General features: G+C 48.6%; 1 protein-coding gene across 2 annotated transcripts; it reads right to left on the bottom strand.

Annotated features, from left to right (window-relative positions):
• Positions 1-1,263: 1,263 nt before the first annotated feature.
• L3MBTL2 (L3MBTL histone methyl-lysine binding protein 2) lies at positions 1,264-19,268 on the bottom strand. Of its 2 annotated transcripts, XM_058827379.1 has the most exons (17): positions 19,155-19,268; positions 17,439-17,706; positions 17,099-17,232; positions 16,291-16,414; positions 15,253-15,332; positions 13,820-13,937; positions 13,362-13,496; positions 12,600-12,688; positions 10,872-11,103; positions 10,083-10,162; positions 9,388-9,492; positions 8,097-8,244; positions 7,185-7,267; positions 5,256-5,490; positions 4,435-4,500; positions 3,384-3,506; positions 1,264-2,559 (listed from the first exon to the last, which is right to left on the bottom strand). In XM_058827379.1, exons 1-17 carry the CDS (start codon positions 19,236-19,238, stop codon positions 2,450-2,452), a joined length of 2,214 nt encoding a protein of 737 aa, XP_058683362.1. In that variant the 5' UTR covers positions 19,239-19,268; the 3' UTR covers positions 1,264-2,449. The 2 variants fall into 2 exon arrangements, with proteins under 2 accessions (XP_058683362.1, XP_058683363.1); XM_058827380.1 differs by lacking the exon at positions 4,435-4,500 and having other exon boundaries at positions 1,265-2,559.
• Positions 19,269-20,052: the final 784 nt, after the last annotated feature.

The following is a 20,052-nucleotide window of genomic DNA, read 5'->3' as shown; positions in this document are numbered from 1 at the left end:
TGAGTGGGATAATTTCAGGTTCTTCCCTGGCAAGCTGTGGGATGGTATGAAAAGATTAGAGAGACAGGGTGCTAGCAAGTCCCTCTGCAAGTGACTTTTAGAGGTAGCAGACACAGGGGAGCACACTTGGAGTCTTACAGAAGTGAGCCAGGGAATCCTGAGGTAACAGAAGCCAACAAGGATACCAGCAGGGAAATATCTCAAAGGAATTAAGGGGTGTTCCACTAGGCAGGTGATGCAGCCAACAGCCTGGCCAAGGTGCCTTTACAGCAAAGCACGCAGCATGGGCAACAAACCAAAGGAGGGGCTGGAAACCACCAGGTTGAAGTTATGACCTTGTTGCCATTACTGAAACTTGGTGGGACAAATTGTGTGACTGGAGTGTGACTATCAATGGCCATGAGCTGTTCAGAAGAGACAGAAAGGAGGGAGAGATGGAGAGGTTGCTCTCTACATCTAGAGGTGCACTGAGTGTGAAGAGCTGTCTCTGAAGAACAGCCATGAGCAGGTTGAAAGACTGTGGGTAAAAATCAGACACTGAGGCAACAAAAGGAACCTTGCAGCTGGGCTCTCCTACAGCTGCTGGACCAAGGGGAGCCATTGACAAAGCCTTCTTGCCCCAGCTACAGGAGGCATCATGTGCACATGCTCCAGTCCCATTGGGGGAATTCAGCCACCTTGACATCTATTGGGAAAGTACCAAGGCAAGCTGCAGGAGACTCCTGCAATGCATGGAGGTCAGCTTCTTGAGCCAGGGGGACTTCTGTAAAGGTTTTGACAGAGTCCCCCACAACTACTCCCTTCAAACTGGAGCGATGGATTCCATGGGTGGACTGTTTGGTGGATTAGGAATTTGTTGGATTGTCACCTTCAGAGGCTAGAGATCAACAGCTCAGAGTCCCAATGGGCAGCAGTGACCAGTGGTGTCCCTCAGGAGTCTGTACTGGGACCAATTGTGTTATTTAATATCTTCATTAATGACACAGATGAAGGGATCAAGTGCACCCTCAGCAAGTTTGCAGATAACACCAAGCTGAGTGCTGCTCCTGACTCACCTGAAGGATGGGATGCCATACACAGGGATCTGAACAGACTCAAAAGTGGACACATGGGAATTTCATGAGGCTTAACAAGACCAAGTGCAAGGTACTGCACCTGAGTTAGGGCAATCCCCAGAATCAACACAAGCTGGGGGATGAAGGGATCAAGAGCAGTCCTGCCAAGGACTGAGGGATACATGTGCATGAGGCTGGACATGACCCAACAATGTGCACTCACAGCCCAGAAAGCCAATCAAGCATCAAGAGATGAGTGAAAGCATCAAAAGCAACATGGCCAGCAGGGTGAGGGAAGGGATTCTCCCCCTCTGCCCTGGTGAGACCCTACCTGAAGTGCTGCATCCAGCTCTGGGGTCCTCTGCACAAAAAGGACATAGACCTGTTGGAGTAAGTTCAGAGGAGGCCACCAAAATGATTAAAAGGATGAAGCACCTCTCCTATGAGGAAATGACAGAATCAGGATTGTTCAGTCTGGAAAAGAGAAGGCTTCAAGGTAACCTAACTGCAGTCTCCTGCTACCTGAAGAGAACATACAGGCAAGATGGGACAAGACCATTTACAAGAGCATGTAGTGACAGCACAAGGAGGAATGGGTTTGAACTGAAAGACAGTAGTTTTAGATTATGTATTAGGAAAAAACTCTTTACTGTGAGGGTGATGATGCACTGGAACAGGATGCCCAGGGAAGTTGTGGATACCTCATCCCTGGAAGTGTTCAAGGCCAGACTGGATGGGTTTCTGGGCAACCTGGTTTAGTGGAAGGTGTCCCTGCCCACAGCAGGGGTATCGAAACTAGATGAGGATCTTGAGATTCTTAAGGTCCTTTTCCAACCCAAACCATTCTATGATTCTATGAAAAAAGGTCTCACTTCTTCAGCAGGCACCATCATCTCTTTTTGTTTCTTCACCTCTTTCCACTCTTCCTGTCCTGATTTTCTTGGGGTTCGCAGTGCTTAGACCAAAGAGCACAGCACCGAAGTCCTACGGGGGAAGCTCCTTTCCTGATACGTCCTGCACTCATCACGTTGGACAGCAGCTCATCGTCTCCAGCCACAGCCAAGAACCCAAACTGGCCTTTTGTGCTCTGGCAGCCTCTTTCCCTGTTTTGACCTCCTGCTCCAAAAGGTGCCTTCAAAATCAGGCATGCACAACCACAGCAGCCACCCTGGTCATGCTCCTCAGCAAGCCTGCAGTCTTTCTGCTGTTTCCCAGGGCTTAATATTACAAATCTAGGGAAAATTTTCTTGCACACCAGGAAAGCAGAGCTGTGATGCTGCAGGGTGGTCTGCTTTACAAAAGGAAGGCCCTTTTGGTCCCATTTCCCTTTGCCAGGACCTTCCCTAAAGAGCCACAAGGTAAAACCGCTGTGGCCAGCTGGGGAATGCTCCAGATCAGTCTGTGTCCTCCTGCTTTATGCTGTTGATGGGAACAGGAAGCTCTGTCTCTCCAAATTCTGCATCTGAAGGATCAATGGTTTCTTCTTTCACCCGCACAGCAATGACTAGCAAGAGACAGACAGACAGAGGGAAAAGTAAATAAATACAATCAACCCATGTTGACTTGCATTACCTGCAGCATCTCCAAACCAGCTCTGTCCATACAGGTCCTCAAAATGCCCCAGGCCCTGGGGCAAGCCCACTTCCTGAGGGTCCCTCACTACAGGCAGCCCTGTTATGCCACTGCAAATCTATCACAGTCACAGCAGCAATCAGGATGGGACTAAACCCTGGCAGCATTCAGCTGCTAGCTCCCAAGAACAATTCCTAAGGGATGAAAAGCTGGTGTGGTCCATTTTCAATCTGTCTGGGTTCACATAGGGGAACTTAAATGAACAAGAGGGACCTTCATGACTCTCTAATCCCCATGTGCACAAGGCACCTCACCCACCCTCCTTCCCTCTACCCACTAGGGTTGGCAGGTAAGCTAGCTGCTCTTCTGGTCACCACAGCATGAGAGGCTGTGTTCACGTGCTGAAACAGCCCTTATGGGGATTGGGATGTGACAGCAACCTCTGACATATCCACTTTGTCTCTCCTCCCTGACCTCACACATCCAGACTGCTCAGCAGGGCAGCCAGGCCCTCAGCAGGCATTAGCAGCATTGAGATATTGAGCAGTCCTGGTTCCACCAAACTCTCTTGGGAGGCAAAAAGCAAAAGCAAGCAAATGCTTTTTTCTACTCTCTGGAGTGTCTCTGGAGGAGTAGGGAAGGACATTTGACATGCTGCTGCCTTTTCCTGCCTGAGGGTGCCCATGACTTAGTGGCCAAGAGGGTGTACTGGGAGAGGTGGATGTGGCTGCAGGGTAGAGTAACTCATTCCCTTACTCTCATCAGGTGCTGGCTCTGGCAAAGCCTGGCTGGCAGCTTTTGCTTCTCTTTTTGAATTCGTGGCAGAAGGCTTCTTGACAGTCTGCTTGACACTGCGGGCTTTGGCAGGTAACTTTTTTCCTTAACAAAGGGATAACAAAGTATGAGCAAAAGAGTGTTTCTTTTCCTCTGGAAAATCAGCAACCCTGTTCCTCTGAGAAACCACAGGCCAGAGACCAGCACAACTGAACAGAAAGCTACATGGTCATTAGCTGCCAACTGGTTATACAACAGAATTAGCCTACTGGAGAAAAAATCTATAGTCATCATCTCAAAATATGCTCCTTCATGTTCTCCTTCATTCAAGGCAAGGCATCTCAGCATGTGTTTAACTTCCAAGGAGCAGGTCCTCTTGGAATCAGTGTGGAGTCAGCTTTGCTTACCTGTCTGGGTCTAGTCCTAGGCAATGAGCATATTTGCTGCAAGGCACAGGCATTGTAACCATAATGTTCTGGTTTTTAACTGACCTTTTTATTTATGCTGAAAATCTTTATATTCTTTAGAAGTCCTTTCCCCTCCACCCCCTAGGAAGGAATTTCTTGTCTGTCTACATGATTTGCCACAGCTACTGCAACAATGACAACAACAATGACAAGATGAAACAATAAAATGGTTTATACTGGTGTCTTCAGCCATCTTAAGGCCTTCTTTCCCTCAGCACAAAGCAGAGTTGCTCTCCAGTTACCCTCCAGCTGCAGCAAACATCTCCCTCCAACATGGACACAGTAGAGAAAGCAGCACAACCTCACACCTGGAAGCAAGTGCCATATATACCTCGGCCAACAGAAAACAGACTGCAAAACAGATCCTTCCCACACACAGCTCACTGCTCTTAAGGTAACAGGGCAGGTAAGAAGGATGAAGCTGTATTGGCAAACCCACAGCCAGCTGAGGGCATCCACAGCAAGACAAGGCCTCTCTCTCCTGCTCTGATGGGACATGGACAGGGTTCCTCTAACTGGGCCCAGCCTGCGAGCGAGCGGGAGGGCACTAATCAAACATCACTCACTCTTCTTTCCATAGGATTTCTTCTTCTTCCTGGGCACCTCCTTGGCCTTCGCTGGAGTTGTGGGCTCTGTCATGGAGACGAGAGGGAAACGAAAGCCAAGTCCCATAACCAGTAGGTAACTGGGATGAAGTGACATAAGCGAGAAACAGATATACCCGTCCCCCCAAGCCAAAGCCCTCTTCCCAAGACAACCAGCTGAGGAGAAAGCAAGGCTCTAGTGCAGTTGCTGTCTGTGCTTCCAGGTGAGGGCCCAGGCTGACAGGCTGGGGCAGCACAGGGGAGAGAGGCCCAGTACAGACTTGGTAGGGGCAGTTAAGAAACAAGATTTGTAGTTTGGGACAAGAAGGAAAACATCTGCAAAGGTGAGGCAGTGGCCTCCCTGTGACAAGGGAAGGAACAAACTCTTGAGAGGATGCTCTTACCTTTTACAGACAGAGTCAGAGAGTGGATAAGAAAAGGGAGCATGAGGCGAGCTCCTGCTGCTATCTGGCTAAGGTTATAGATATGCTTAATAAAAGGGAGCTGTGCAGGGATAGGACCACCTGGAACTCTACCCAGCTTCCTCAGGAGTAATTAATTCTGTGTTGGTGTGGGGGAACAGAGCCAACCTCAAAACTCAGGCTGTTTTCTCCCCATCAGGCTCCTCCCTCTGCCAACTCCTAGAACATGGCAACAGAGGAAGATTTACGGTAGCCAGTGCAAATCAAGGAAGCCATTTGCTTCTCCCTACAAGGCCCAAAAATCAAAGGAGCCACTCACAGAGCAGGAGGAAGGAAATCTTTATCTCCAGCATTTGAAACCACAGTAAAATCTTCACTCACCTGGAACCACTGGTGGTTGAAGCTGGTAGCCTGTCAGCTCACACCACCCCACAGGATAGATGTCTGGAGACTCGCAGTCCACCCACTGGTCATATTCGTTGTCCCAGCCATCAAAATGGATGCTAAGGAGACGCTGGACTACACGCTTCACTGTGGCCACACAGATGAGCCGGGGTTCCATCAGGTCCACTGCCTCCACCTTCATGCCTGCCTTGAAGCCATGGTTTGGACAGTCCTGGGTGCATAAAAAATGGAAACATGAAAAAAGAAAAGCTAAGGCCATTGCACTCAGTCCAAACCCGTATCTGGCCAACACCACTCTCGCACAGGCTGGCCTCCCACCTAAAGCAAGCAGACAAGACAACAAGCCCATAGATCCAAAAACAGATCCAAGGCCAACTGTGTCCTTAGTCAACCTCAGCCCAGCTGTTAGAAGCACGATCGTGATGTGGGGGCAGCAGCAGTTCAGGAGCATACAGTCAAACAATTACATGACATACCCCTAGGAAATCAGAAAGACCAGCATAGGCCCAGGCACTGCAACGGTTTTGCTGATGTAAAGCAGCTCCCACCCTCCACCCAATATGCCAGCCACACATCCACAGGCAATGAGCAATGCAGAGCCCACCAGGAGCCTGGAGCTCACAGAAACACTACAGAATCTCAGGTGACACTCAGAGGGACCCACAAAGGCAGGACACTGATGTCCTAACTTGGAGAACACATACTCCTAGGCCTTTAAGCTCTCCTTAAAGTGCTTGCTTAAACCAGCAAATTGCAGCCCAGCAGAGACTGCATATATTGTGTATACTGCATATTGTCTATCCTGACTTCAGGAAGGCTTTTGACACTGTCTGCCATAAGAACCTCTTAAAGATGATTGAACTATACAGGCTGGGTGCAGAGACAGCAAGAGAGACTGAAAACTGGCTGAGTGACTGAGCCCAGAGGATGGTTATTAGTGGCACAAAATCTAGTTGGAGGCTAGTAATTAGCAGTTTACCCCAGGGGTCAATACTGGATCCAATGCTATTCAACATCTTCATTAATTATCTGGATGACATGTTATGTCAGTGTCATGTCAAACCAAACAAGCTTGGTTGTGGTAGAAAACTGGTAGGAGAGACAGAATATACTAGATGGTTGTGCTGCCCTCCAGAGGCGCCTTGACAAGCTGGAGAAATTGTAGGGTCCCATACGTGCGGAGGAAGAACCCAAGGCAGCAACACAAGCTGGGGGCAGACTAACTGGAAAGCAGTGTGGCAGAAAAGGGCCTGGGAATCCCAGTGGACATGAAGTTGAACATGGGCCAGGGATGTGCCCTTGGAACAAAAAAAGGCTAATGGTAACCTGTTCTCAGCAGATCAATGGCACTGCTCTTGATCAACCCCTCTGCTTGGCACTAATGAGGCCGCACCTGAATTGTTCCCTGGTACAAGAGAGATGTGGATATATTGGAGAGAGTCCAGCAAAGGGCCAGGAAGATGATGAGGGAACTGGAGCATCTTTTGTATGAGAAAGTTGTGACTTCATCCTGGAGAAGAAAAGGCTCAGGGGTACCTTATTTATGTATATAAATGCCTAAAATGCGGGTGCAAAGATGGAGCCAGATTCCTCTCAGTGGTGCCCAGTGCCTGGACCAGAGTTTACAGGCACAAACTGAAACACGGGAGTTTCCCTGTGAACATCAGGAGACACATTCTACCATAAGTGCCAATGAGAACTGGCACAGGTTGTCCACATAGATGTGGAGCCACCATCCATCTGGACACAGTACTGAGCAATCTGCTACAGGTGACCCTGCTATAGCAGGGGTGTTGGACAAGAAGTCACTTCCATCTCAGTGATCTTGTGACAGCCAGAGCTCTTGCACTCCTCCTTACTTACTCCAAGCATCCCTACACATAATTTCTTCCTGGCAGCACTCACTGTGTTGAAAAGCCGTGATGGAGCAGGTCTTGATTTTGTCTCTTCCAGGTAACGTTCCCAGCTGAATGTCTTTGCATCGTGCCCTGCAGAAGGAAGAAACACCAAGAGGTGAAAAGGCAATCACTGGGTTGGCCAGCTGGGACAAAAGACAGAATAGGCAGTAAGGAGGCACAGCAACTGGTTGCAGAGCAGGTCAATGAACCAGCACATACAGCCTGATCTGGGACATGAACCTAGTGCATGGATTCCATGGGAGTCCAGCACCCCTCCCCAGCAGGCAAATACAGAAAAGTGCAAGTTGCAGCTCTGAACATCTTTGTCAGCCATAGACCCAGACCACAGAGAAAGGCAAGGACCAGCAGCAAGCAGGACGTAGTATGTTCAAAACACACCACTAAAACCAATCTTTCTTTTTTCCAGCAACAGGAATATCAAAGGAAGATGGAACAGCACTGCACAAAAATGCTGCAACACAGAAATTCAGAGCAGGCTGTTTTGGGTATGGCTAGATGAGGAAGCAAAAACACTCCTAGGGTGATCATCTCTTAGGAGTTTGAAGAAATACTCATGTCAGATCTATTCATAGAGAAAAGAACAGAGCTCTGGACACTTAAGTACTGACTCCTGCAGCAATGGCTCTACTTATCCCTTCCCACCCTCCTTGTCCTTTAAAAGCTTTTATTCTGTTCAGTTTGGGCATCATACACCTCTCCCACTGATCTGCCAGGAGCTAACTAAAACTTGGTATATGGGCAGAGCTCAAACAGACTGGCTCTCTGAGCCCTGTCTCCCTGAAAAACAAACAGATTGGGACCTTGTTTTGATTTATCTGAACCTGACCCTTCTCAGAAACACACCACCCATCAGATTCTGCATGCAGGTTTGTACCACAGGGCAGAGTCCAAATCTCACCTTTTGGAGGGGTCAGCTCAATGTTGTTCCTCTTACAGAAGTTGGCAGGGAAGATGGCATGTGAGGAGGCATGATAGCAGAACCAGTCAGAGCCATCATCAGATGTTGCTCCATCAATACTGATCATGAGATACCCATCCAAGAGAACCTGAGATGGGAGTGAAGGCATGAGTGTAGAGCTCTACTTGCTCTAAAGCCTCTCTTCCTCCCAAAAGATTCTCTCAAGAGTCCCCAAATATCAATCACAATTGCCACTAGACAGTAAAATGCAATGTTATATGCCCCAAGCTTCTCCTAATATGTTAGTCAACACAAGATAATCCCCAAAGCAGCAATTTCTGCAGGACTGGGAATAACACTAAGAGCCTTGTGAAAGGACTGTGTGTAAATGGTCAGGAGCTCTGTTCTCCCCCAGAAACACTTTATTGGCAGCCCAAAAACCCTCTCCCCATCAGCAAGATCATGAATTTGTTACTGGATAGAAGGGAAGGAGCACCATCCTTGGAATTGGTACCTTGTATAGCAACAAGACTTGTCTCATCCTGTCACTCACTGGCAATTGGTGCCTACCAAAGGCAGTAGGCATACCTGTCCCAAACTCTTCCATTTCCAATCAGTGACTGAAGGGAACATTTTAAACATAAACAGCTCTCCTAGCATCCCACTGCCAAACTCCAAGTCTCAAAGTCCTCAGCTTGGGTTCTCTGAGGGCAAACAGCTTCCTGAGGAAGCAGGAAAAGCCCAGATGGATGATATACTTTCAACGTTCAACACACCTCAATGAGGAAACATGGGCAAGGAATTTACTTCTCAACACTAGCACAAGAGTAGAGCTTACAACCACCTCATCAAGAAACTGAAGGAGACACATCAATCCTCAGCTTCCTCATGCCATTCCCCACATGGAGGTCACCCCACAACTCTTCCTTTCTTTCCACAGGGGTCTCTCTGTGCACTCAGAACTGGAGAACGAATCTTCCCTACTGCATGCCCAAGGGTAGAAAGAGGGTGGTTGCCAGTCACACACACTCCACTAGCTTGCAGACCATGCAATCTAGATGAGCATGCTCATCTTCATGCTGTCCATTTCAGTACACATGGACAGCAGCTTGTTAGAACTCTGAGGTAACCCCCCAGTTCCCTCCACACAACAGCTGTCCACCTCTCTTGACAGCCCTCTCTGCTCTCCCATGCAAAATCCTACCTGGTCTTATTAATTTGAAAAGACCTGAGGAGAAGCTGCATTATCTCAAGCAAACACTGCCGATCCCTTTAGGCCCACTGAACTTACCTTGCAAACAGTGGCCACACAGATGTTGCCCAGATTCAGGGGGTCAATGGCTTCCAGTTTCATGCCTCTCTCAAACCATCCGCCTTCAGAATAGACCGCTCGTACCTAAGGGAGACTCTGGGGTACCATGTGCTGCCAGGGGTATGGGACAGTCCCATCATGACACCAAGCACAGCAAATGCAAATAAGATTAGCACTTCTTCACTTGGCTCAACTTGGAAGGGGAAAGCAAAAATATTACAAGAATATTTTCTTACAGACAAAGAGGCAGCCAAACCAACACTTTTTTGTGTCAGCAACCCCTCACCACGACTCTGGTCAGTCAGAGAGCCAAGCCCAACTGCTGCTCCACAACAAAGCAAGCCTCCTTCTCATCTCAATCCTTACCAGCATGATCCAGTTCCTTGTCAGGACTGGTCTCTCCCATGCAATTCACTTCCTTCTCCATCTCAAAGCTCCCTTGCTTGCCCTCCAATTGAGTCCCTCAATCTATCACTGTCCTTTCATTCTTTTAGCTTTCTCCTTTGACCTGGTCCTGCTTAACAACAGCCTTGACACCCCAAAGACCTTACTGCCCTTAGCTATAAGAAAGCCAACCCTCAACAACCCACATGGCAAGCATGTATGCCCAAGCAAGGAAGTGCTATCACTGCTTCTCTCTTTGTGACCCCCACAGAAAGGCAGACTTGTCCTACCTTCTTAAACAGATAGGGGACAGCATCACAGTAAATCTTCCGGAAGGTGGGATGGTTTGCCATGTCATTACGTTTTTCTTCTGTGAGGAAATTAATAAACACAGAGAAGTAAAAAACCTGCAGCAACTGCAGTTAGAAAATAGACTGGTTATTAATTTTCCTGTGAGAGCTTAACTGTTATAAACTGCCTCAATATGAGACCATTTAATAAAAATAACAGGTCTCTCTACACCTCTCATAAAACAGGCTGTGATGAAGGGCTTGCTCAAAAGCAGATAGCTCAGCTTCCTGAGCTCTACTGATAACACCTCTACACACATATGTTATCACCAGGGAGAGGCAGCAAGGAATGGAGACACAACCAAAAGAATCAGCAGAGCTCAAGTAGTGCTTTTTACTTTGTCTTACTTTGCCAGAGTAAGTTAATCAGCAATTCCTCTCGGTAAAGTCCAGAAAAATACAACCTGATGGCATCCAGTGTTACAGAAGCCTGCATGAATTTCCTCAAAAAGACTATAAACATCTGTCATGTTGCAAAGTCTGTATACCCACACTAACAGAACAGACTGCCTGTTTCAGGTAAGAAACCCTACAGTCCCCTGTTCTGACCTGTGATCACAGGGCTTTTATCTATCCAGATAAAAAAACAGCAGACACAAAACTAAGCAGACTTCACCTGTTAGGTCTTGAGGCAACTGCCTCACTCCCAGCATGTCCAGACTGGTGTCAAAGCAGGGTGCAGGCAGTTATCAGCAAATCAGAAGACGACTGCAGTGGCCTGATCCTTACCTGTTTTCTTTATGTCATGGCCCACTCTCCGTGACCAGCCCACAGGATGGATGAGGGGACTCCACATGTGGCACCAGAAGTCATCATCACTGTCACCATCCTCATAGAGGAGTCTCAGTCTGCCCCCAATCACTGTGTCCACCACTGCCATACGTGTCTGGGACACATGGTTCTTATCCACCACCTCGACCCGCATGCCCTGCCGGAATGGGTACTTCATGCTCTCTGCCATCTGGCAACAACCCACAGAGAAGGTGAGATCAACCACAGTTCTCCAAACACTTCAGAGAACAACCTCCCCCACAGACATGCATCCTGGCACTGCCCAAAGCTGACTAGGAAGGGATGCACAGGAGTGGGTTCATCAGGAGTACAAACAGCTGGCAGCCCTAGGTGACAGTGTAGTTGAGCACACACAGCCTGGGTCTCCCTTTTGTCATGTGGCCTCATAAGAGTTGCCCCCCCCAGCAGCCATGCCCAGCCACCACCTTGTGTGAATGTTCCCAATGAGAACTTCTGTTCACAAAGAACTGAGTAAGGCATTGTGTGTGCCTTTTTCAGTCATGAAAGAGATCACAAGGATTTTGAGACTGCAATTAGTTAGAGGTGTAGCTTCCCAAAGGGCAACAGGATTTTCAGTTGACTTCAAAAGAGGTCGGGTTCTTATTTTCACCGTTTTACTCTGATCAGAGTTTGAACTACACGATGATCTATCTGCCAACTCCGCATCTAAAGCCAGTTACTCTGCAGACTGACCCAAAGGCACAGGTATGTTGAGTCACTGGCTGCTTTCTGACTTTGAGACCTTTGGTTTGCTCATACATCCTTGCCCTACTCATCCACAAATGCCCAATGGTGTTTACAGAACCCCTGACATTTTAGAACTATGATCCCAAGACAGTTCCATCTCCTGTTTATTAAGTGGGAGCAGAGATGCTGAGGGGAGTAAGACCAAAGCAATGTCTGTTTCCCTTCACCACTTCCCTTCCAGCTACAAGGTGAGGCCCAGGAACAAGCAGATACAAACTTAACTCTTAACTTTCTGAGAAGTAATGGGAAGCACTAGCTACATCCAGATCTCCAGCTCAGGGTCACCACTTACCTTGCACACAGAAAAGCCTATCACCTGCTTTCCTGCCTGCTGCCTCTGGGACTGTCTTCCTTATTTGCCATTTCCAAAGCTCCTAGCCACAGAATACCCTCTTCCCTCTAACAAGACCTAATCTCAGTGCAGGCTACACAAAAACAATCATGAGAGCTATAAAGATGCTAAGGCCATGGCACTTAAAGGAAGCCTGTGCCCTTCTCACTCCCTGCAGGCTGCTTTGCTACCAACATTGAAGACAAGTGTTTTGACTCTCAGAGCTATTCCCTGGCACTGAAGCAGGGTAGGAAAAGGCCAGGTTGGAGCTTCACTGGCCTCTCCCTCCAGCAAAATGCCAAACATCATCCCCAGTATTTCCCAGCAGACCATGTGACAACAGATTTTAAAGCTTACTGTGACACAAAGCAGAAACTGTTGTGCTGAGAGGGCATGGAGGTTGTGACATCCATTACCCACAGTATCACGACAGTTCTCTCAGGAGCATGTGGAAGCACTCACTGCCCCTGCCCAGGTTTCAAGGCACACAAAAGTCACACAGATCAGAACCAGAAGAGACACGTTGAGCACATGTCTTGACTTCAGCTTCATTTCCCCCATGCAAAATGGCAGCCTCCCACATTTACCTTCATGTGGAAATCCACTGGGATGGTCCTAGCTCCCACCAGTTTTTTCATGAGGTAACTTCTCCAGTCAGTGTACTTGGCATGGATAGCTACATATGGGCACGGAAAAAGTCCATCTTTATGACCAAAATAATTACAGCATCACACCTTTCATCTCTCTAACAGTCCATTAGCACAAAAAGGCCTTCTGCACACTCAGATTCTGTACTCTGTTTTGCCAGCTTGCCTCCACATCTGGCTGAAGGGATCACCATTACAGAATGAACTGGGCCAAGCAGACATTCAACTACACTGATCTAGATGAGGAAGTGGTAACAGAGCAAAAGCCATGAGCCATACCAAGCAAATCTCAGCTTGCCAGAATTCCACTAAACTGCCATCCTTCTCTGAACAGCTAGCTGTGCAGCGACTGGAGTCACTGCACTTACCAGAGATGCTGCCCAGAATATAGGACCAAAAAGTTCCCCCAAAGTTCAAGTCCAGCCTCCATGTGGGCTAGAAGGAAGAAAAGCCACCTGCATTAGCCCCCACAAGTCTGACATCAGCTCTGAATGCAGCATCCCCAGGTCAATGACAGGGGGATGCAGAGGGAGCAATCAAAGCAGTCTCCAGCTTCCCAAACTCAAACTGCTGCTTTTAACTCAAAGCACAGATAGAACTGTAGTCCTACATGCAGTGGGAGCACCTGTCCCCACGTGCTAGGCAGAAACTAAAGCTTCTCCATGCCTAGGCATATGCTGAGCCCTCTTGCCCCACACTTACTTTGTGGTGGTACCAGGATTTTGCTGTTGATGGCACACCAGCCAATGGGGTGAATATCCACTGTGCCCAAATTGCACCAGAAGTCATGACCAGCATCGTTCTCAAAGCCTTCATATCGCAGAAGGGCCCTGTATCCTGCCAGGACAGAGCAGACAGCCAAAGGCATTAGAGTCCAAGAATTTGGCACCACAGGCTTAGTACCCACCACATGGCCTTCAGAGCTCTGCACAGGTTACCAGAACTTCTCTGGCAACTTTTCTTGCAAATTGCCCAGCAACCAGAAGAAGAAACATGTGCTGGTTTCCTTTCACTCCCACACCATGGTATTTCCTGTTCCAAAATCTCTCAACAGCTCTCCGAAGAGCTGTTGTTTTGTTTGACCATCTACACTCAGCTCTCTAAAGCTTCCCTCAGAGCTTAGCTGTGCCCAGCTGTCAAAGATTACTTTGGAGATTTACCTACAATCTGGATGACGGATGCAATCCAGTACACGCGGCTGGGGAGCACAGCATCACTGTTCAGCACTTCCACTTTCATACCTTTCACCACATCATCCCACTGATCGAAGAGTGGCACCTGAAAGATTGAGACAGCCATGCTGGGAGAGGGAGCTGGAAATCACAGTAGGGTTCAGGCCCTTCTAACTTTCAGAGATGTGTCTTGGGCAGCTACACTTTCACCTTAGACACAAGCTTGCATGCCTTAGCCCTCCTAGATCTGCCAACATCTTAAAATACAGTTCAACTGTCCCAAACATCTCACTGGGATATTCACTGAGGATCCCAAAAGGCAGAATACCATATAGCAATACTTTACTGTTTCACTGCCAGATGTCCTATTATTCCAAAGTAGCTGCTGCCATTCCTCTATGGCATAAAAATACCAAACAATCATTAAAAATGCCATGTCTGCCTGACTTATCCTCAAGAAAAATGAAATGCTGTCAGTATTATTAGGCCTCAAGAGGAATATATCAAGTGTTAAAAACATTGGACATGCTGGAGGGACAGCTACTGCCAGGCTCACATAAACAGAATTCCTCTCTGCACATCACCCTAGGTCATACAAACTGCAAAATTGTGTTTGTACTCTGCCATACAAACTGCAAAATTAGCTTCTCACTATCATCCTCAGTCAGAACTAATTTTGTTCCCAGTCAGCACTGAGCCAGCGCTACTGATGCCTGGAAAATAGATCTTCCCAACAATATTAGATTGAATATAAAAGCAAACCTTTACTTGAAAGCTTTCAGGTACACAATATGGCAAAAATCACATGTGGTATAGTAATTCTACATTTTTTATAAGGTTAGTCAATTAGTATATTTATCATATACCGTCCAGTTAAAATGTTAGTTGGTAAGGTAATACTCTGTGGGATTCTGACCCACTGGAAGCAGTCCAGAGGTTTCTTTTGCCCCAGTTTTGTTATGTCTGGTTCAGATTCTGGTTGGAAAATAGAACATACTAGTAGCTGGTTCTCTTCTTGGAATAAGACTACGATATGTGTATTGAAACACATCTGAATATGTTTATAAGGTTAGCTTATTGTTCCTAAATGTAGGGAAGAAAAATACTAGAAGCTACAGCCATACTTTAGCAATCTACAAAGCTACAAATACATGAAAAACATAAAAAACTAAAAACCTTAGGCATCACTACCAACAGTGTTTCTGTCAAGTCCCCTTCTGTTTCCTTCCCCCCAACTCCTGGACCCTTTATGAGACTCCCATTCTCAGCTGCAAGAAACCCCAAGTCCTTTCCTTGCATCACCTGGATCTCAATAACCCCCTGCTGGGCCCCTGCTCACCACCTGCCACAGGAGCACAGGGGGGCCCCATGCATGTGACATGCCCCATGCACCCTGCCATGCACAGCAAAGTAGGACTCACGTGTTTGAAGCAACTGACAGGAGCTGCCTTGTAGCCGTGCTCCTGCAGGTACTTTCCCCAGTCAAAGCCCAGGACGAGTGCTACAAGCAGACATCAGAGCAGAAAAATCAGATGAGATCACAGAACAGGCACAGAGATCAATTACCTCTGGACTACAGCCTGCAGTCTCCAAGCACTAGGACACAGCACACAGGGATTACACATTCCACTGCATTTTTTTCTGGTGGGAAACTAGACCCTGTGTGAGTGCGTGGTCACTAACCCCCACAAGAGGCAAAATATATTATTAATCAATATTTGCTGTCACTTGCTTTTGGAAAGGGGGGCAGAAAGAGCAATAAAAGGGGTCAAGTCCAGCCCAGGCCTAAAGCACTCCAGGGAGAGTGCATCCTTTCAGGGTTAAACCACTTCACATCTTTGCCTCTCAGCAGCGACACTGCAGGGTCATAACAGCAGTGCTTGCTTTCCCAGAGGGTGCTGGGAAAATCAGAAATACTAATTTGAGAGATTAATACCACAGTCACTCCTGTGAAGGCTACAGCTCTGCTCCAGCAGCAGTCTGCTCAGGGATCAGTCCCTGCTGCTGCCATGCCCCAGCACTCCCCTTTTCCCCAACACAGTAAGTTGCTGCTAGTTCAGCTGCAGTCACTGTTCATTGTTCAAGTTTATCAGTGAGTGACTTGGGGCAAATGTAACTCCCCATGAGCAGTGGGGCAGTGGATGGCTGGGAGAAGCAGGACACCTTTAAGTCACCTCTGCCAGCAGAAGCCAGCACCTCGTGGGATTGGGACCACAGAACTTATGCTCCAGGTCAAGTTGTACGAGGAGTGAGGATGAGGCTACAATAGTGGATGGGCAGGAAGAGGAAAAAAATCATGTGCCCTGTGCTCTGCCAGCCTGTGTCAGAGCAATCCACACACATCATACAAGACAGTGTACCAGAGAGGAGGAGGAGGACTGTAGAGCTTTCAGTCCTCAAGGTGTCCCCATTTCTGTGACTCCAGCAGCTGCACCTCCTCACATCTCACCTACACTCACCATCCTGGCCTGTCAGTGTCCCATCCGCCAGCTGTCCCGTGCCCTGCGAATGGAGGAAGGCCCCGATCTTGGCTGACCAGGATGCCTTGTGCAGAACTTTAGCTTTCTTTGTTGGTGGTTTCCCCTACAAAAGAAGGAACATTAGAAACATTAATGACATAGGAGACTAAGTCACACCTTGCAACTGGGTATGTATCCCTTCCTTGGGACAATTTTCAGGTTACTACATTATTTATTAATGCTCACAGAAACAAGAAATAGTGTGTCCTTTTTCAGCTTTTAGGCAGAACCACTTTTAAGCTGTCATGCCTTCTCTGGGGATGTCAGGCTGGAAGCCACTGGGAATGTTAGTCTTATATTTAACTAGAAAGCAATCACCTACCCCTACATGCAGCCACATCCTGCTCCATCCGGAGGAAAGCTCACAGAATTATTGAATCTCCCTGAAGAGATGGAAGGCTGCCTTCAGCTCAGGAGTGTGACCTTACTCCTTAGCTGCCCTATATTCCTCAAGATTACAAATTCCACCAATGCATGACCACTGCAGCTGGAGCCACTCCAGTCCTGACATCCCCAATTAGTTTATTTACCTTGGTGACTATCAAATCTAGTGTTGCCTTCCCTCTGCTACAGCTGTCTATTCCCTGGCTCAAGAAATGATCCCCCATGCATTCCAGGAGTGTCCTGGATGGCCTACAGCTTGCCATGCTACTTTTTGCACGTATAGAGGTGGTTGAAGTCCCCCAGCATGACAAGAGCCTGCAAGCACAATGGAGCCTGAGAGCCACATGGAAAGGTTTTAACTCACCTGCAGTCTGGCCAGGATGCTGGCCTTTTTGGAATTTGAGGAGTAGCTTCTGGAGCAGGAGACACTGCAGAAACGCTTGGTCTTGGAGAAGAAAGCCTCCCTGGTGCCCACAATCCCACACATTTCACACACAGCTGGGAGAAGGAAGGTGAAAAGTGTGAGCAGAGTCAATGCACTACAAGGACAGAACTGAGACCAGCTAACAGTCATTATACAGAGCAGATCCCCCACATAGCCCAGAAAATGCAGTCTGAATCCAAAGCTGCTCCCAAAGCATCCCCAGGTGCAGCCACACACCCTTCAATGCCCCCAAACATGTTTCAGGCAGCACAGGCAGTACCTGGCTCGGAGCCACTGTCTTCTGTGAGCCGGCCTGTGGATGGCTGGTGCATTGGAGAGGTCGAAAGTTCTCCAGCTTCCCGGTCTGCCACCTCATCATCGCTAGACTCCTCCAGACAGGAGCTGCTGTCACTGCCCATGCTGCTGTTGTAGCACGTGAGGCTGTCATAACCCCCAAAGATGTCCAATTCATCATCATCCTCATCGTCATCGCCTTCCTCCTCCATCCGCTCCAAAGATGAAGTTTTGTGGCAGAAGGCAGACACCAACTACAAAAAGAGCCAGTTTGCTTTAAAATAGAGACTTTATACTCCAGTGCACAATAAACCTGCCTTTGCTGCTAGGGGAGCTCCTTCTTGGGCCAGGGAGTGACCTCAGGGTGAGCAAAGAGTCCACATAACAACCCCAAAGGCAGGACTCTGAATGCCTTCCCCCAAACAGGTCCCATTACTGGCATTCCACAGGCTGCTTCCCAAGAGGAAAGTACCACAGGGCTGTAGCTGGATAAAAAACAGCTTGAGAAACATGCAGAAATACAGGGCACAGCACTTCCACGCTGATGAAGGACAGATGAGACTGTGTCCTTCCAGGCAATTTTCCTCCCAACACAGTTGCACAGCACAGCAGGGCAGACACCATCACACTTCCAGAACAGAGCACAAGCCGCATATTCCCACCACCACAGCTCACAAGACCAGCACAGCCTGGAAGTCAGCAGGGCCAACTCAGTCCTGGAGACAGTTCATGTCCTCTGGAAACTTCACAGTCCACAGCTGACCTTGGTCTAGAAACTACACCAGCAGGATGGCAGAACATTTGCTATAGGTTTTTGCTTAAAACCAGATGCCTCCACAGCTAAACATCTTCACTAGCTCTTTGTCCTTGCTGTTACAGAAGGAGAACTGTGAGGCCCAGACTGAAGAAAGAGCAAAGAAAACCAGTGTGTCTCAGACTAGAAGAATCTTGAGCCAGGCTCCAAATAAGCCCAAATGAAGCTGGGAAAATGTGTTAGCAACTCATGAAGGAGCAGCAAGAAGTCAACATCAGGACAGGAAGTGATGGAACAGAAAGGCAGATTCAAACAGCTACATGAGGCAGGAGGATACAATTGTTCCTCCAAGTGCGCAACAACGAAAGATCAGCAGCAAGCCCATCACCTTCCAGTGCTAAATTCCCTCTGATCCTTAGCTCCTCGCTATCATTATAGACACGTGGACAGAAAGATCAGACTTCACTCGCTGCTGTCTCCCTGCTTTACCCTCTCTGGCTTTCACACAAAACAGACCCAAGGTTCCCAAGTTGCTCCCTGAACAACAAGTTGCTCTCCTGCGGATCCAGGCCCTCAGACAGCATTCCTTACGTCTGAAAGGCCTGAACTCCTCTAAAAAAGAAATCTTTTCATCACCTTTTAATCCCTGTGTGGGTTCACCTTACACCAGCTCGTAGGACGTGAGGACCATTGCATCGTTACTCTTCCACAACAGGTGAGTAAAACTTGCGGACATGTTACAAGTCCCCAGGGCTGCCAGGAAAGGGCAGCATCACCTGGAGACTCCTCAGGAAGCTGAGGGGGACGCATCCCGGCCCATCCCGCCGGGATCAGACAGACCCACCGCCTCCTCCAGGAGCAGCCCATCCTGGGCCCCAGCGGAGCCTCCGTCCCGTCCCGTCCCGTCCCGTCCCGTCCCGGTCCGGTCCCGTCCCCGGTCCCGCTCACCTCTCCCCGGTCCCGCTCCATTGCTCCCGGGACGCCGCCAGCCCGCCTCATGCGCGTGGAGAGCGTCCCCCGCGAGCTGTGCATCTGATTGGCGAGAGCAGCTGAAAGCACAGCAAATCAGCGGGGAGCTTGTTCCCGCCGCGCTGCTTGCGGGGCACGACGGGAGCTGTAGTTCTTTTCCCGCGGCCATGGCGCCTCGCGGCCGTCCCGCCCAGGAACAGGCCCCGCTGGCGCCTCCCCGGCTCCGTTCTTACTTGTAGCTCGGGATTGGCCCACGCGGTCCCAGAATGTCTTGGATTGGACGATACCTTAAAGATCGTCCAGTTCGAAACCCCTGCGGAGGGCGGAGTCACCTTTCACAAGGGGAGGTTGTTCGGGGCCCTGTCCAGCCTGACCTTGAGCATTCCCAGGGATGGGACATCCACAGTTTCTCTGGGCAATCTGTGCCAGTGCCTCACCACCCTCACAGCAAAGAATTTCTTCCTGTATCTAATCTCAGCCTGCCCTCTCTCAGTCTAAAACCACTGCCCCTTGTCCTGTCACTACACGCCCGTATAAAAAGTCCATCTTCCTCCTTTTCATAATCCCCCTGCAGGTACTGGAAGGCTGCAGTGAGGTCTCTCCAGAGCCTGTTCTTCTCCAGGCTGAACAATCCCAGCTCTGTCAGCCTGTCAAGAAGCTTATGTAAAGGTAAGTCCCTGGAGGCAGTTCTATTTTCCACCCTACCCCATTTATTTTGTTACCACAGTCACTGTGTTGACGTTGTAGGAGGGAAAAAAAAAAAAAAAAAAAAAAAAAAAAAAAAGGCTGTACTGTGCATTCCTAGTCTATTCCCAGTCTGTACAGGCTTTGTAGTGAGTGGCTGAACAAATAACGTGTGAAGCACAACTGTACAGAC

This window comes from Poecile atricapillus, chromosome Z (genome assembly GCF_030490865.1).
Source record: "Poecile atricapillus isolate bPoeAtr1 chromosome Z, bPoeAtr1.hap1, whole genome shotgun sequence".
Lineage (NCBI taxonomy): Eukaryota > Metazoa > Chordata > Aves > Passeriformes > Paridae > Poecile > Poecile atricapillus.
The sequence above is the reverse complement of the archived record's forward strand: the minus strand, read 5'-3'. Positions and strand labels throughout refer to the sequence as shown.

What these genes read in the sequence shown, in the direction of transcription:
- L3MBTL2 (XM_058827379.1), bottom strand. Translation starts at nt 19,238, where the DNA reads ATGCACAGCTCGCGGGGGACGCTCTCCACGCGCATGAGGCGGGCTGGC. An exon ending in GACACTGACAGGCCAGGATG is followed by an intron (nt 15,333 to 16,290) that starts GTGAGTGTAGGT and finishes GTCTGCTTGTAG; the next exon opens with CACTCGTCCTGGGCTTTGAC. An exon ending in ATCCGTCATCCAGATTGTAG is followed by an intron (nt 13,497 to 13,819) that starts GTAAATCTCCAA and finishes CTGTCCTGGCAG; the next exon opens with GATACAGGGCCCTTCTGCGA.